This window comes from Pundamilia nyererei, unplaced genomic scaffold, assembly GCF_000239375.1.
Source record: "Pundamilia nyererei isolate P.nyererei 1_Seehausen unplaced genomic scaffold, PunNye1.0 scaffold00124, whole genome shotgun sequence".
NCBI classification, from domain to species: Eukaryota; Metazoa; Chordata; class Actinopteri; order Cichliformes; family Cichlidae; genus Pundamilia; species Pundamilia nyererei.
Genome location: NW_005187525.1, coordinates 1,268,508 through 1,285,890, shown reverse-complemented (window position 1 = coordinate 1,285,890; position 17,383 = coordinate 1,268,508). Strand labels below are relative to the sequence as shown.

At 43.5% G+C, this 17,383-nt stretch overlaps 1 protein-coding gene across 1 annotated transcript in view; it reads right to left on the bottom strand.

Annotated features, from left to right (window-relative positions):
- The window catches only part of adamts17 (ADAM metallopeptidase with thrombospondin type 1 motif, 17), a 104,190-nt gene that overhangs the window by 22,330 nt on the left and 64,477 nt on the right, over positions 1–17,383 (bottom strand). Inside the window, exons 11-15 of the mRNA XM_005742860.1 lie at positions 13,028–13,129; positions 12,734–12,879; positions 11,866–12,032; positions 8,726–8,853; positions 4,784–4,904 (exon numbers count right to left, since the gene is read on the bottom strand). Coding sequence (XP_005742917.1) covers positions 4,784–4,904; positions 8,726–8,853; positions 11,866–12,032; positions 12,734–12,879; positions 13,028–13,129 — 664 coding nt within the window. The remainder of the gene's footprint in view (positions 1–4,783; positions 4,905–8,725; positions 8,854–11,865; positions 12,033–12,733; positions 12,880–13,027; positions 13,130–17,383) is intronic.

The window sequence follows — 17,383 nt, the reverse complement described above, 5'->3', positions numbered from 1 at the left end:
ACATAAAGCCCTAACTGGACAGAGAGCATGTAGGCGCTCCTGTTCAGGGGAGGAGAAAGGAGGAGGGCAAAAAGCTTCCAGCTCCAATGGGGTGCATTGGAGATAAGGATTTTTGGGCACAAAGGCCGGATTCGCCCTTTGCAAGAGAGAAAATCACTCTGTGAAATCTGGGAGGGGTGGTTGCGAATTGTAAACGATAGTCTCGCTCTAATGTCCTCACAACCCATTCTGGCGCAGCGACAGCTCGCCATCTCTCTATTCTTGCTGACAGCGGACCCAAAGACAGGCACTCCACAGTAGACGGGGCCCTGGCTCCCTCTTGTGGCGGAAACTGGTCCTGCGGGCCAGATCCGACTGCGCGGGCGGCCCACGCTTGACCAGTGCTCATGGGGCCGGACACCACTGAGGGAATCGACCCCGGTGGTGTCTGGGTGCGTGGGGGCATTATGCTTTTCAACATACTCTGTGTTTTTCACACATTTTTCCCGTGCCCATGGCAACATGCCTGGATGCAACAGGTGAATTTTTAATAAACAGTGTGTTTTTGTGAGACTGTGACATGCTTGATTCAGCTGAACAGTGTCTCGTCATCTCTTTGTTGAAATGCGCTCTGTGGGATCCAACTCGAGTCCCAGGCGCTGAAAGGTGGAGGCAGAACAAATTTCTCCGAACGGGCTCCGGAACTGAGCCCTGGAGTGAACTTGGAGCCCGGGCTGGTCCGGCTCCGATCTCCCCGTGGGGGATGTTAGGCAGTCCGCTTCTTCTTGCAGTCCGACTTCTTGGCTGGTGGTGGGGCACTCTGAGTGGCAGCAGGCGGGACATGTTGTGGTAGATGCTGCCTTTTTTAGTGCTAAAGTCTATGATCCATAAGTTCCTTTGCGTAACTGGGATCGCTGGCTAGACCCTCTGTTATTTCCAGCGCAGGAGGTGCCCCAGGGCTCCACAGGATTTTCTCCCTTTGAGTTACTGTTTGGCAGGAATAGGGATGGGTACCGGTGTCCGGTGCCATGATGGCACCGGTTCTGACATAAACGGTAGTAACCAGACCGAAAAGCAGCGCACATTTCGGTGCTTTATTTCGGTGCTTTTTTTTCCTGAGCTGTGATAGACTTCTAGCCAATCATTTTACGTTTCCGAGGATAGTAGGCGTGGCCAGGTACGTACGTTCTTTTAGAGCAGAGCTACAGATTAAAAATGCCCAAGGCGAAGCGGTCAAAAGTCTGGCTGTACTTCACAGCAAAATATGCAAACTCAGCAGCAACAAGTGCTTTAAGCTGATACTGTGATACTGTCAAAGGAGGCAACACCTCAAATCCGATTAAACAGCTGGCGACGCATAGTGTTATTTTTTAAAAGCCCAGAAATGCGCCGTATTTGATAGCTTGCTGCGAGACCTCACACCGAGCACATCTACTGCGGGTGGGTTGCCTGTTATGCAACATCCCCCAAAAACACGAAGAGGAGAGTCCTGGCCCCTAGCCCTGCCAGTGTAGCAGAAATGATGAGGATGATGATGCAGCAGCAGCCGTTCTTCTCTGCATGAGTAGCTTAATGTTGTTCGTGTGTAATTTACGTTGAGTAGGCTAACCACGTTATTACATTAATGCATGTAAGGTGAACTAGCAAACATTATCATAGCTACATGCTGCTGTCTTCTTGTTTGATGGCAGATACTCCCTTCACCCTGGCCAAAAAGGCTAAAATGACCAAAGAAAAAGAGGGAAACAGCTAAACATGAGAGGTTTTTGGACAAAGTTTGTGTTTTTTCCATTGTTTAAGCACTGCTTCCAGCCAAGAGTGATACCATATATGCCCCATAGCTGCAGAAAAGGCTAACATTGTTATCTTTTTACAAAAAAAACAGCTGAACATGAGAGGTTTTTGGACCAATTTTGTGTTCTCCATTCTTTAAGCACCGGTTTGAGCACCGTTTAAGCACCGGCACCGTTTCAAAAGTACCGATTTGGCACCGGTATCAGATAAAACCTAAACGATACCCATCCCTAGGCAGGAAGCTGCGGGGGGTGTTGGACCTGATTAAAGAAAACTGGGAGGAAAGTCAGAGGCTGGCTGAAAAGGAGAATCAGCACGACCTGGACCTGCAAGCAAAGCTGCTCACTTTGGGGAGGTTGTCACAAGAAAATTTGCTCCAGGCCCAGGAACATCAGCAGCGCTTGTACAACAGAGGGGCTAGGTTCAGGTAATTTTTACCAGGAGATAAAGGGTTGTATTCCTCCCTTCTAAAACTTCAAAGTTACTCACCAAGTGGGGAGGACCTTTCATGGTCACACGGCGAATGTGGGACGTAGACTATGAGGTGGTATGGTCAGACAGAGGTGGAACCACACAGATATTTCATGTTAACCTCCTTAAAGCATGGAGAGAGGCTGAAACCACTTCTCTGGTTAGCCTGGTTAAGGAAAGAGAACAGTTGTGGTCAGTGGTGCTGAATTCCTCTATTCCTGCCTCCCTCCATTGAGATGACCATCTCACACAGGCCCAGAGAGCAGATGTTGCTGCATTGCAACAGCGGCTTGCAGAGCGGTTTGTTCTTCTCCAAGCACAACAGACAGACTGTTCAAAAGGAATTGGCACAAATGCTAAAGCTGCAAGGTGAACTTGGTCTCATGGTTTGATGCTTATCCCATGCCCTAGATGGATGAGCTCCTTGACCGGTTAGGCACTACTTACTTTTTATGATGCTGGATTTAACCAAGGGCTACTGGCAGATTCCTTTGTCTATGGAAAAAACGGCCACCCAATACGGTTTGTACGATTTTGTCACACTTCCGTTTGGCTGGTTTGGAGCCCCTGCCACTTTCCAGTGCCTCATGGACCGGGTGCTGCATATGCTGCCGCCTACCTGGAGGATGTTATCATCCATGACGACACCAGAGCGGAGCATGTGTAGCAGGTGGCCGCAATCCTGGAGTCCCTGAGGCAGGAGGCACTCACGGCCAACCTAAAGAAGTGTGCAGTTGGACTGAGGGAGTTACAGTATTTAGGGTACCACTTGGGAAGCGGGCAGGTGCCTTCACAGATGGATAAAACAGCAGCCATTGCATCTTGCTCGTGTCCTAAGATGAAAAAGGAGGTGAGGCGGTTTTTGGGGCTGGCCGGTTACTACCGCCAGTTCGTGCCCATTTTGCAGAGGTGACCAGCCCCCTTGACAGACCTCAGCCGAAAGGGTGCCCTAGATCTGGTCCGGTGTAGGAAGCAGTGCCAGGCTCCATTTGTGCAGTGGAAGAAAGCTTAACAGAGGGCTGGGGGGTATTTTGTCACAGGAGGTAACAGCTGGAAACTGTCAGAGTGGGATGCCGGGTACAGGACCATGGAAAAGGAGTGCTTGGCCATCCGGTGGGTGGTCGACTGCCTATGTTATTACCTCCTGGGCCACCGTTTCACCCTCTGATCACGCGCCACTGCAATGGCTCCACCGCATCAAGGATGCCAACACCCAGATCACACGGCGGTATCTGGCCCTCCAGCCTTTAAAGTTCAAAGTGACTTTACTGGAAGCAGGGGTGCAGATGATCCTGGCAGATTTCCCCTCCCACTCTAGGGGGAGGTGGGCGCGGATGGGTCCCCGCCCTAAGTTGGGTGGTGGGGGTGTGTAGCGGAGTGTGGTTGGTGGCTTCTATGCAGGGGAGGAGTGGAGCAGTGGGTTCAGGGTGTGGTGTCAAGGAAGGCTGGTTTTCGCAGCCGGTGAGCATCATCTAATCATGCATTCTGTATTTCAGAAGCAGCTGGACTGGAGAGGAGAGAGCGCTGCTGGAGCAGAGAGCCAGCTGCAGTGCTGCTGAGCATTGTGCACTGCAAAGTGCTGAAGCGCAGAGACCGCAGGTCATTTGGGTTACAGTTAGGTTTAGGATAAGGGCTAGGGTTAGGCATTCACTTTTGATGGTTAGGTTTAGGGTAAGCGGCTAAGGAAATCCTTATGTCAATTAGATGTCCTCATTAAAATATAAAAAACAAATGTATGTGTGTGGTTGTGTAGGTGTGTACGCAGATGCTTGAGGGGAGTGTTTAAATGTGTGGGGGTAAACACCAGGGGTGGGTTTTGATTATCGATTTATCGATATTGATCTCAATCTCCTGGACTGGAGATCCAGGACAGTAGATATAAAAATATAGATATGTACTGATAAGTGATCAGAATTATAATATTTCTGACTGTCTGAGGAAAAATTTACCTGATTCAAATCGAATCGAATCAATTCAGGACCTTGTGAATCGGAATTGAATCGATTCTAGAAATCAGTGATGATACCCAGCCCTAGTAAACACATGCGCATGCTTAGAATTTTACATCTAATAATCTCTCAACTATTAAAGTAACTGGTGAGCAGTAAATAAAAACCAGGGACAATTTTACTAACTAAAGAAAGGCACATTGGTCCATTAATGTAACCAAATAAACAATACATATTGAATACCAAAATGACTAAACTGACTAAAATTAACTTGCATCTCATTGTGTTGGAAAAGAAGCAAATGCAAAGACAGAAACATCCATCATGTCACGTTTATAAATGGGTGTGACTTTAAGCTGAAGGCCAATATAATATACCATTGTAAAATTTTAATAAAACAGAAAACATTAGAATATGTTGGTTTCACCTGAAATATTTATTTAGGATCGCTTTTGGAAGAATCAATTTAAACAACCCATCAAACCAGGAGTCAATGGCAAAGACTGGGTACTTGTTAAAAAAACGCAAAAAGAACTACAAAAAAACATCTGAGCAGCATACTAGCTAGACATGAAAAAATATATACCCACCCATTCCCCTAGTGTGGTTGAAGTCCCCTGTCACTATTTTACAGGACCGTCCATCTCCATTACAAACACCGCAGCGGTCCTCTTTAGCAGATGAGCCAATGATGCTGTCACAGCCGATTTTCTGTCCATAACAAAACAAAACCCAACTGTAAAATGGAGGAAGTACATTACAATTTACATCTTTGTATGCATATGTAAAATTATATCCTTAGGTCAACACACAGCAGTCGCCTAAAGGATTGTATATTACCTTGAGCATGGAATGAGTTTACCACAATATTAACAAATGAAATAAATGGTATAATTAACCATAATTTAACAGTAAATAATTGAGGTCTTTTTATTGTTTTATTGTTAGGACTGAAAAAGAACAGGAATTTCTTAGGTAAACAGAAACTGCAGCCCATTAAAAAAAGATCAATATTAATTAGTCTATTTCTTTGCCTCTCTCCTAGCATGCCATTACTCACATGCCAGGATTTAAAAAAAATAAGCCTCCCACTATGGCGTCATTTTTGTGCCACTATTCTGAGCGCACGTAAAAACTATTTGCAGGTGCAAGTGTTGCATTTTGAGGAGAAATTTATTTTGAGAGAAGAAAAGCTAAATTTGAGTGAACAAACTTCATTGCTGCCTGCAAAAAATGTATTTCAGTGTTTGCTATTATCCACACAGACACAGCAGCCCCTCTCGCTCAGTTTTTGCATTTGCGCTCGCTCGCAACGTGTTGCTCACGCTCTCAACATTTCTGCCTGTGGACGTTCAACTCTTTCTCTACACTGTTATGTTTGTGCCACAAAACCAGCCAATCACAGACTTGGATGCAAAAAAATCTGATTGGTTGTTTTGGTCTCCAATCAGCTCGAAATGACGAACTGCAGCATCCCAGAATGCATTTCGTCCAACACTCAAACGAGGCAGTGGCGGAGGGACGCACAATGGCGGAGTTTGAAATATTACTCTTTCTGGATCACAAAATAAACTTTTAACATATTTTCAGTCGAGAATGGTGCTGCGTAAACTTCAAATATCTGCTCGATTCATCAAGACATATTTGCAAAAGTGCTCTAACGTTTTCGGAGATGCCTGTTACCCACCAGACATCTCCGAAAGTGGTCAAGGCGCGGCTCCCGGCACATCGTTTTCACATATTTCACACATATTTTCACGGACCGGCCTTAACGTTTCGTGAATAAATACAAGAAAATAAAATGATACGACCAAAACAAAAACTGTGGTATTTTGAAAATATAATAATCAACGCAAATTCACGGCGTAATTGTGTAACTTTATTAGAAGCGTCCTCCTGAAATGCGCCAACAACATTGAGAGTAACATCCTCCTCTCTCCCCTTTTGGTCGATATGGTAACGCCTAAATATTTATTTCAAAATAAGACCCACAACTACAAAACAAATGTAAAGTACGTGAAAATTAGAGATGGACCGATCCGATATTACGTATCGGTGCGATACTGACCTAAATTACTAGATTGGATATCGGAGAGAAATAAAAAACGTTATCCGATCCGAAGTATCACAAAATCACCTCACAAAACGCGCTACTTGGCCTAACCCAGCTCAGCGCATCAGAGCAGTATGTGACAGAGCTGCTGTTGTCTGCAAGAAATGTCAGTGGTCTGGTGGAGCATTTGGAGCCTTGCTACCTGCTTCCAAACCGCAGCATTTCATCTCAGAGAAAACTATCCCAGAGAAGTAAAACAAGTGTGTAACTGCATCTCTGAATGTTTGCATAGTATTTCAATGTTTACCTTAACAACTGATATATGGAGCCACAACTGGACTGGCCATCGGAGTTTCATATTGAGGCGAAAAGGAAGCGATTTTTCCTGTACATCAGCTAGAATGAAAAAAGGCACAAAGCTGGAGTTATTCTGTCTTTGCTGCACAGCTGCCTCTTCTTCTCTCATTCTCTCCCCTCCCTCCTTGTTGCTACTTCAATTATGAAACTGATCAATGATCAGCTGATCGGCTTTTCTGTCGCAAGTCCCGTCTTACTTATTTGTTTATCGCCCACTTCACGCCAGAAAGAGGAGACCAGCGGATAAACAACAGCAGCACGTTTAAGCTTGATCAGCTGTTGTTAGAATTTATTTAATATTAATTTCTAGTATCAGCTGATGTTTGCTGGAGCCACAGCTGTAAACCTGCTGGTCATGATGGTTTGGATATGTGGTGAGAGGGAAACATGAAGATGAAACCAGGAGATGTCCTTACTGAACCATCAGAGCTGTGATGGAGAAACAGGTTTACCTTTTAGGTGACATGAATGAGTTGAAGTTATGAACTGTTTCTGAGAGACAAATAACACCAGGATCCTTTTCTATGTAGCTGACAGCTGGTAACTGTGCAGGGGCGGGTCTAGCAAAGTGTTGCCAGGGGGCAGGTAGGGCATTAACAGGGAGAGGGGGGCACAAAGAAATACTTTTCTTTGTTATTTCATTAAAAATGACTAACTTTTAATAAATAATAATTCTCTTAATCTTAACCAAAATGGTCATCTGATTACATGTATAGAAGTCCATTACTGTATACAGAAACTGTTATGTCTAATATACACTAAGCTATAGTACTTGTACCATCTGTGCAGTCTGCAGTTCTGTTGAAGAAAGATGTTGAGTCCATTTAAATATTGTAGAAAAATAATTGATTTCTGTGTATTTGTTTTACACGTGCATTAAATTAAAGTTGATTATTCAATTCAATTCAATTTTAATTATATAGCGCCAAATCACAACATAAGTCGCCTCAAGGCGCTTCATAGATACAGAGAAAAAAACCCAACAATCATATGACCCCCTATGAGCAGCACTTTGGCAACAGTGGGAAGGAAAAACTCCCTTTTAACAGGAAGAAACCTCCGGCAGAACCAGGCTCAGGGAGGGGCGGGGCCATCTGCTGCGACCGGTTGGGGTGAGAGAAGGAAGATGTTGATTAAGCATTGTGAGGTAGAGGGTGGGGGGGTGGTTCCCTAATATTTTTGATGGGAAGTGGTAATCCTATTAGTTAGGCTGTTTAATATTTCTGCTAAGTGCTCTTTAAGAGACCAGAGTAGGGAGGATGGTGACAGGTAAGATTTAAAACGGTCCAGTTATGAAGCTGAACTTTAATCTCAGCCAAACCGATTTACTCATGAACAAATCAAACACTGAAATAAACCAAACATTAACATTTAGCAGTCTTACATATATCTAAGACTTATATATCGTGTTTAACCCAAGTAGTGAAAGACCGCAGGGGGTTTGAAAATGATGTGCTGGGAGTCTGCGCCTTGACCACCCAAAAATTGTCCGACTACACCACCAGGTGTTACAGGAAAAACCATAAAGCCTTTGAACTAAAACAAACGCTGTTGTGACAGTGATGTACACTGTCTTGTTGGTATATATGTAGGATTTGTATACAGTGGATCACCTTTATGTTTCCAAACTGACATCATGACCAGCAGCTTAAACAAACAAGAGAGAAAAGCCGATCAGCTGATAGGAGAGGGAGAGAATGGGAGAAGAGGCAGCTGTGCAGCAAAGACAGAATAACTCCAGCTTTGTGTCTTTTTTTCCATTCTAGCTGAAGTACGGGACGAATCACGTTCCTTTTCACCTCAATACGGATGTGTTGTAATTTCTCCAGCCCACAGTTGATCATGACCAATTGGCTAATCCACCACCTTTCATTCTTTATACCGTTACAAAAACAAACAAACAGAAATGAAAAATCACCATCGGCCCACCGGTATGCCCAATGGCCAGTCCAGCTATGCGCTCAGCTGGTGTAGTATGTCACAGTGACATCCCAAAGCTTTTTTTTTGCTTGGGAATTACTGAATCTATCTAGAGCTGGGAGACAGAAGTCACGAATGGAAAGAAGTCAAACTGTATGTGGTCTATTTCATCACATATGTGCAATATTGGATACATATGTACCTGACATCTTCCATTAACACACAGGTCCACCTCATACGGTCCACAGGGAGTCCCATCCATTACTCTGTCAGCCATCAGAACTGGGACGTCTCGGCCCACTGGGCTGCAGAACAACATGCATGGCTTATCTGCTCATAAACACACACAAAATCCAGTTGTAAGATGTATGCATGTATGACAGTCAAGTCTGATTTTGAGCCGGTGTTAATTCAAAATAATAGAAATATTAATGGCATGGTGAACTGGGTTCACAAACAATGACTTCTAAAAGTATTCAGTGACAGAGTCGTGTCAGCTTTTAATGTATTGCTGCCTGACAGGCATCCAGTACTGATTTCTGTTGATTACATTATGTACTATAGATGATGAATTACTCACAGAAATCTTTCTAGAATTTGTAGCTGCAGTTTTTAAACTGATTGGTGAAACTCAGCCTGGTACCATCCAACCTAATTAGTTTCAATTGTTCTTTGTACGGTTTCTTTTTAGTACCACTTCATTTTCCAGCCATTTGTTTTCCCGTTAAGTGTTGCTGCCAACAAATTAAAAGTAAGCTAATATTTTTCATGAAATAGTAAAATGTCTCACATATTTTCTGTGTTCTATTGGGAATAAATTACATGTTTGCTCAATTTTATTGGCATTTTACACAGCCTCCTTTTTCTCTTTTGTGGAATTGGGGATGTACATTTCTACATTCAGTATAATTTAAAAAATACAGGCAGCTGCCAGTTCTATCCCTTAGCTGTCCAGTAGATACACTTATGGTATCAATTTAAAATTCCCTTCGCTTTGTTCTCAAGTTATCACATTCACAAGATTTTCAGCTAAGGGGTAAAAACTGTATTCAGTGTTATTCTGGAAAAATGAGTAATGTAGTTATTCAGAAAAAACATGACTGGAGGACTTTACCTAACAGTTCTGTGCATACAGTGTGAGCTTTTACTTTTTACACTCCAACTGGAGTGATTTAAGTGGTTTTTCTTACCTGTTCTGTACCTCTGGGATCCAATCACCCAGGGGTCTAGAGCAGGGGTCCCCGACTCCAGGCCCCGAGGGCCGGTGTCCTGCAGGTTTTAGATCTCATCCTGGGTCTACACACCTGAATCAAATGATTAGCTCATTACCAGCCTCTGGAGAACTTCAGGACATGTTGAGGAGGTCATTTAGCCATTTGAATCAGCTGTGATGGATCAAGGACACATCTAAAACCTGCAGGACACCGGCCCTCGAGGCCTGGAGTTGGGGACCCCTGCTCCAGAGGATGCTCTCACATTTAACTTATTTAATATATTTGTGCTGGCATCCAAATCAGTTGAGTTGATTGGTTTGCCCCAACTCAAAACTACAATATTTTTAAACGACTGCCTCGTACACAGCAGTGTACCCATCCCAGACTCAGTACTGGCTTGTTAATGGCTAAAACTGTGGGAGCAGATATTGGGGTAAACAAAGCATAATCCAATATGATGCATTAACCTAACCACTCATGTTACTGACATTATGGATTAAGAGTTACATATGATATATGTCACGGTGCTCTGTGACCCACAGTTCTCTTTATGGTCTTGTGCTTATGTTATAGTTTCAGTCTTTAGGTTTCTGTCTCTGTGTTTTGCTGGGTCTCACTTGTTTCGTGGTCTCTGTGCTCCACGCTCTCCTCTGTCAGTCTCCATGTCACAGTGTCAAGTCCACGTCTTTGTGAATGTGTCATGATTCCTGTTTGATTTTGACACTTCCTGTGTTCAGTGTTTTCACTTTTGCTTCCTTGTCTTATTATATGTAATTAGTCCCAGCTGTTTTTCCCTCATTATCCTCTGTGTATTTATATAGCGCCAAATGACAACAACAATCACCTAAAGGACAACCTTTATAGCACTCTGACTGTTTGTCAGCCTGGCTACAGAGCTGAAGAGAAACCTTCTTATTGTCTTCAATCAGTGATGAATAGTAAGATGTTTTAGTTTTACAGAGGGCTTTCTTATAAAGCAGCAAACTATTTCTCCAGGATAAATGATGATCTTGTAAATTTGTGACACGCCATTTCCTCTCCAGCTTACGATTTATCAGCTTTAAAGTACGTGTTTGAGAATTATACCACGGAGTCAGGTACTTCTGATCTGAGCCTTTAGTTTTCACAGGAGCTACAGTATCCAGAGTCGTACGTAGTGAGGAGGTGAAATTATTAACAAGATAATCGACCTCTGTTGGAGCAGTGTTCAGATAGCTGCTCTGCTCTGTGCTGGTACAGGGCATTGAAGATGATAACAGTGGGTGGATTATATTCTTAAACTTAGTTACAGCGCTTTCAGAAAGATCTGCTGTGATGAAGCCTACTCCTCCTGATGAATGTTATCAGGAAATGATCAGACAGGAGAGGGTTTTCGGGAAACACTGTTAAGTGTGTGATTAAATTGGTGGATGGGTTCTTTTACATTTTGAGAGAAACCAAATGAGTCTATTAACGAATGCCGTGCTGAGGCTGTCATTTTTAGCATTATTTCAGCGAGAACTAAATCAGATAAAAAGTCTGAGAAATCAGACAGAAACTCTGTGTAAGGCCCAGGTGGACGATAGATGATCACAAATAAGATTGGTTTTTGAGTTTTCCAGCTGTGGTGGACGAGGCCAAGCAGCAGCCGCAGGGGTCCAGAGCCACGTCTGGACCCCAGAGTTCTTGAATCCATTCAGCCTGTTCAGTCGTCTGTCTACGCTTGAAGCTCAGCCGGGCAGTCTTAGCCTCCTGTCTCCGCTGAGAGCTCAGGCAAGCCAACCCAGCCTCCTCCGTTGTCTCCTGGGGAATCGGGCGAGCTTATCCAGCCAGCTACTTACTCGGCATTGCTGTCCGAGCCTGAGAAGTGTGCTGAGTGGACTGTGTGCACTGCGCAGCTCCGACCAGCTCTGTCTGTGCCAGAGGCCTCCACACCGTCTGGTTCTGATTCAGCTCCGCTCGCACCACACATGACAATATATGATTTGAAAAGCATTGCCATAGTTTTGAAACTGACATCTGATGCCCAGACATGCTTCCAGACAAATTTATAAACTGCCGATGTGCTTCAGAGTTTTACAAACACACTATTGAAAGGCACTGATTGTAATGATTGTAACTGTGCAGTACGACGTTCTATGGAACTCACCGTCATTAACAATAGCAGTCAGCATGCCGCCCTTCTTGTTGGCTTGTTGGTTATAGGATAGACACTGCAAATCTCTGAAGCTGGGTGACCCCTTGGGACAGGGAGGGGCTTCACAGGCCTTGTGTTCCACACTGGCCTGTGGGCAGTGTCGCCCACCTGGACCAGGTCTGTGCCCACACACACAAACACATACAGTGTGAACACTTAGTTTAGAAAACAAGAAGACTGGAGCGTTAGTATTAAAGTAACACATGTAAGCATTACATACATTTCATAATGCCTGTAAGGACCTTTTTAGTACTAAAAGCAGTATTTATTTAAACCTTATTCAGTAGATTAATACGTGCAAAGTGCCTTAAACCTCATACTTCTTTTTAATAGCCAGCAAAGGGACACCTCTTCTGATTGCAAAAAGACCCTTGCTATGTGACCACACTTTATATTAGCTTGTGGTCTTAATCAGCAGCTGCAGTGTTTCTGTTTCACAGTCAGCATATGTAATATATAAATGAATACATTTTTCAGAAATTGGACATTTCGTGCTATAAATCCTTTGTAGACTGATCTCATGAAATATTCTAATCATTTGGCATACTTACCTTTGAATTGTTGTGGGATAAAAGCCACCATCCAAATGAAAATGAAAAAAAAAATCTCGAGATATGTTAAAGTTTACCTTTGAGATTCATTCACAAAAGAAAAGTTTTTGCAATATTTTAATTTTTCAGTTATATTAACTTCAAATACTTGTGATGTTAATGAGACCAAATTTGAAATCATAACAAAATGCCCCCTCTTTGCTTTCTGGTCTCAGGTAGGCGAATGTATAACATTAGTAAGCAAATACACAGACAAACTGGTGACGTACGGAGGGTTGTCACATTTCCTCTGTCTGAACTGGACTCCAGTACCACAGGTCCTGCTGCACAAGCTCCACTGGCTCCATGGACTCCAGTCACCATCCACATGCTGAGGGATGGGAGTCTTACTGACACATTCGCCTGCCCTGCACCACTGACAAAAACATATTGAGATGTTTTCACAAATGCTTTATTCGTAATTTATTCAAGCTAACACGCAATATAAGCTACTGGCCTGAACGACCTGTAGCTCTGAGGATTGGTGAATGGATGCACATTGTTTTTGAGCAAAACAGTCCTACCTTGTCTGCCCCACACTCCGTTCCGTCCAGGGGAGGATCCAGTTTAGTCTTGCAGGATGTCTCTCCCTCTATTAAGCACCACAGCCCAGCACACATGAGGTGCTGAGACATAAAGATGATAACATGAATTCCCACATAAATGCCGGTGTTAACATAATATGTTCAATGTTTCGATTAATTTACCACCAAACTCTTTCAAAACATATTGTTTCTTTTCTCTTGTCTTTTTAGTCAGTAAAGTAAACACAAAACTTCTTGTTAACATCCCACAAAAAAAACAAAGCATATGAGCATCTACTGCTGATGACAAGATAATAAATATATTAAACAGAAAAACGAAAAGGAAAAAGGGACCTGTCTCCCCCACAACTCGAGCTTGAACACATGCCCTTCATCCCCAGCGGGTGAGAGGAAGATTTTTATACATACAGTATTTTTAAACCATTAATTTTGTTAATTTCTTCCAATGAAAACAAATGGTTTTGTGGAATTGTTAGACCCTTACTTTTCATACTAAAAATGCTATCAGCTGGTCATGGGCAAAAATATTTGAAGGACATTATTGAAAAAGTTTGAGAAACAATATCCTCGGTGTACATATCTCTAACCACCAAATCATGTAAATATACTACACTGTCCATCAACCCACCAATATGGTGCTGAAAGATGGCTTTTGCATTCCTCAAACCAAATGCCATCACATTCTAGGAATACAACCAAGATCAAGTAATAAAAGCTGTCACTTCATGTGCTCTTTTTGACAATGCACCTGTCAGTAACATTTTCTGATCAAACCACAATAAAACCTTTCCTCTTTCACTCTTTTGCACCAACAACCATGGAGCATGTACTCTACCTCAGCTTCTAGACATTTATGGTTCCAAAGACAAACTAAAAAAGCTGGAAAATAGGCTGTGCATCCCCTACATCAAGGTCATGCTCCACTCAATCTGTGCAAGAAAGCACATCACCTAGCAAACACAGATACTGTATTTCAAAATGAGTTTACAAGCCTGAGCTTCAGGCAAACAGTCCGGATTCCACTAGCTACCAAAAGGGGACTGACAACTGTATCTCCTCCTTGACAAATAGGAGAAGACATGACAAGGTTTTAACAAATTAACATGAAATAACTTCACCGGCTTCTGATGACCGGGAGCTGAAATCACATAGTTCTTGGCCTATAATGGTGAACTCACCAGTGGAGAAAGAGCCAAGGACTAAACTGACACAACTTAGCGCAGCGATCATATCTCTCTTTTATTTTAGCCTGTGATGCAACCAATGTCTCCCTTGCCAGCTCACCTGCAACAAATAAATTGTTGCCTGAACCCATTCACATAGTCATTTAAATTTGTTGGAGTCTCTGTGGCCACCCATCCTTAAACACAGATAGTGGACATCTAAAAATATATATAATATGAAAACACTTGAACTCAGTGCATGATAAGGAGATGACTTTTGCCTATCCCCCAGCAATTTTAAAACTTGGGCCAACAAGTGAGAAAAAACAAATGTGTGACACAGTGTGTGTAACTTTAGGGTAAGTTTATATTAGTGCTGTCAGCAACGCGTTAGCGCGGTTAGCTCGTTAGCGCGGTTAGCTTGTTAATGCGTTAGCACCGTGCAGCCCCTCGAATGGGGCGATCCGCGTTATCAAGCTAACGGAGATTTGCCGCATTAATGCGGTTATGGTGTTAACTTCATTTTAACGAGATTAAGGCTGTCAGCACTAGTTTATATACTTCAATCTGTTGTTTTTTATGGTTTTGGTTCTCTTTGTTGTTTTCTGCTTGTGTTATATTTATAGTTCCAAGTCTTTAGGGTTCTGTCTCTGTGCCCTACCTGTGTTCCATGTTTTTTGTTTAACGACTCTTGTCTCAGAGGTCTGCGCGCCTACCAGATCACATCCTGTATGTCCACGTCCTGCACATCCTGCTCAGCCATCAACCAAACCACACTGTCACCGGTCACCTTTCAGGCCCCCTGAGGTTCCCTGCTTCCCTTTTCTCCCTCGTCAGGATCCTGGAGGGTCTCTTCTTTGTCACCGCCATTGTCCTCCAGATCCATTGGCTGAGGATTATCGCCATCATGGGTGAACCTCCAGATCTGCTCCGCAGTCGCTGCCACTTCCCACAGCGGTCGGCCTCCAGAATTGATTCATCACCACCGCTTCCAACGTGGCCGGCCTCCTGAACGGATTCGTTGCTGTTGTTGCCCACTCGGTTGGCCTCCTTAACTGTCTCCTTGCTGCTGCTTCCCACGTGACCGGCCTCCTGAATTGTCTCGTTGTTGCCGCTCCCTAACGTGGACAGCCTCCAGAGCTGTTATCGCTGACGCTTCCCACACAAGTGACCCACCGAAATGTTTTCTTTGTTTGTTTTTCTTGTTGTGGACTCGGTTTTTGGTTCCTGTTAAATAGTCTGTATTTACATTCATGAAGGCAACTTGAATTGACCAGAAAAAGATGTTTCTTTTCACCACTGTAGCCTAGCTGTCAAACAATCAGATCTCTGTTGAGCAAAGCATTCATTTAAACTTAACTGCTAATGACTTTATAAATTTCTTCACAAACAAAATGTTAACCATCATCATAATCCTCTCACAGACATATCACTGCATACAGCTACTTTCAGTAGAGCTGATTTATTTGGACTCTTTTTCTCCAACTGATCTCTGTCAGTTAAGTTTAGATCAATGTGTCTCCTAGCATCTCCATTAGCACCTCCATTCCTACAAGACTGTTCAAGTCCTATCATTAATTAAGGGTTTGGGATTAATTAGGATTAATCTATCTCTATTAATAGCCTATATACCACAGACTTTTATGGTGGCAGTAATTAAACCACTAATTTAAAAAAAAATCATCAAGACAACTCACCCATCACTGGGGTGAGGTTACTGAGGTAGTTACACAAATCCTCGGTGGCCGTGTCCCTTGGGTGAATGAGGTTCACCCATAGTTCCTAAAGGCTCTGGATGTTGAAGGGCTGATCTGTGAAGGTCCCTCTGGATTGACAGTCTTAGGTGATGGTTCCCCTGGTTAAGAAGTGGGACCAGAGGGTGTGCACCAGCTATAGGGGGAATTGCACTCTTCAGCCTCCCTAGGAAGGTCTAAGCCAGGATGCTGGAAAGGAGGTTTTTGTCCTGGTCATGGAAAACTGAACCAGTCTAAAAGTGTTTTGAGGACTTGGATAAGGTGCTTCGGGAATCTCTAGGCATAGTCAAGCGGCAGATTGCTTCCACATGGGTGGTTTCAAAATCTTGTCTCTGCTTTTTTGCAGATGATGTGATGGTGTTGGCTTCATTAGGTGGTGACCTCCAGGTCACACTGGAGTGGTTCACAGCTGAGTGTGAAGCAACATGAATGAGAATAAGCACCTCTAAATTTGAGGCCATGGTCCTCAGTCACAAAAGGGAGGAGTACTCACTTCAGGTCAGGGGTGTGTTGCTGTCCCAGCTGGAAGAGTTTAGGAATGTAGGGGACTTCATGAGTGAGGGGAGAGGGAAGCGAGAGATTGACATATGGTTTGGTGCTGTGGCTGCAATGATCTGGACGCTGTACATGTCCATTGTGGTGAAGAGATAACTCAGTGTAAAAGCAAAGCTCTCAATTTGCTGGTCGATCCATGTCCCTATAGAGATTGTAGACACAAGTGGCTGGCCTCTCCCCTAGAGGTAGGGTGAGGAGTTCAGGCATTCAGGGTTCAGAGTAAAGCAGCTACTCCTCCACACCAAAAGGAGACAGTTGAGGTAGTATGGGTATGATGAGGATGCCTCCTGTTCCTGGGCGCCTCTTGGGTGAGGTGTTCCAGGCATGTCCTACTGGGAGGAGTCCCCAGAGAAGTGCCAGGACATGTTGGAGAGATTATATCTCTCGGTTGACCTGGGAACACCTCTGTGCTCCCCCTTGGTAAGCCAAGAAGGTGGCTGGGGAGAAGGAGGTATGGGACTCTCTACTCAGACTGCTGCTCCTGTGAACACGCCCCTGATAAGGGGAAAAAGATGGATACATGGATGGATAGATAGATGAGTATGCTATAGGGATTTAAGGCAAAGCAATGCAGTGGTTTGAATCAGATATATCTAACTGACTCCAATTTGTTCATGTAAATGGGGAGTCTCTACAGTTATGAAGTTTGACAAGGACCAATCAGAATCAGAATCAGAATCAGTTTATTGCCAAATGTTGAGCAGGTTTACAACATTAGGAAATTGCTGCGGTGCTTCAGTGCAAACATAGTGTCATAAATTGCGATTAAATAGACATGAAAAAAATAAATAAAAGTAGGAATAAGAATTAAAAGTGCTATGTAGAAAGATATGTGCATGAGATATACATGAGATATATACATG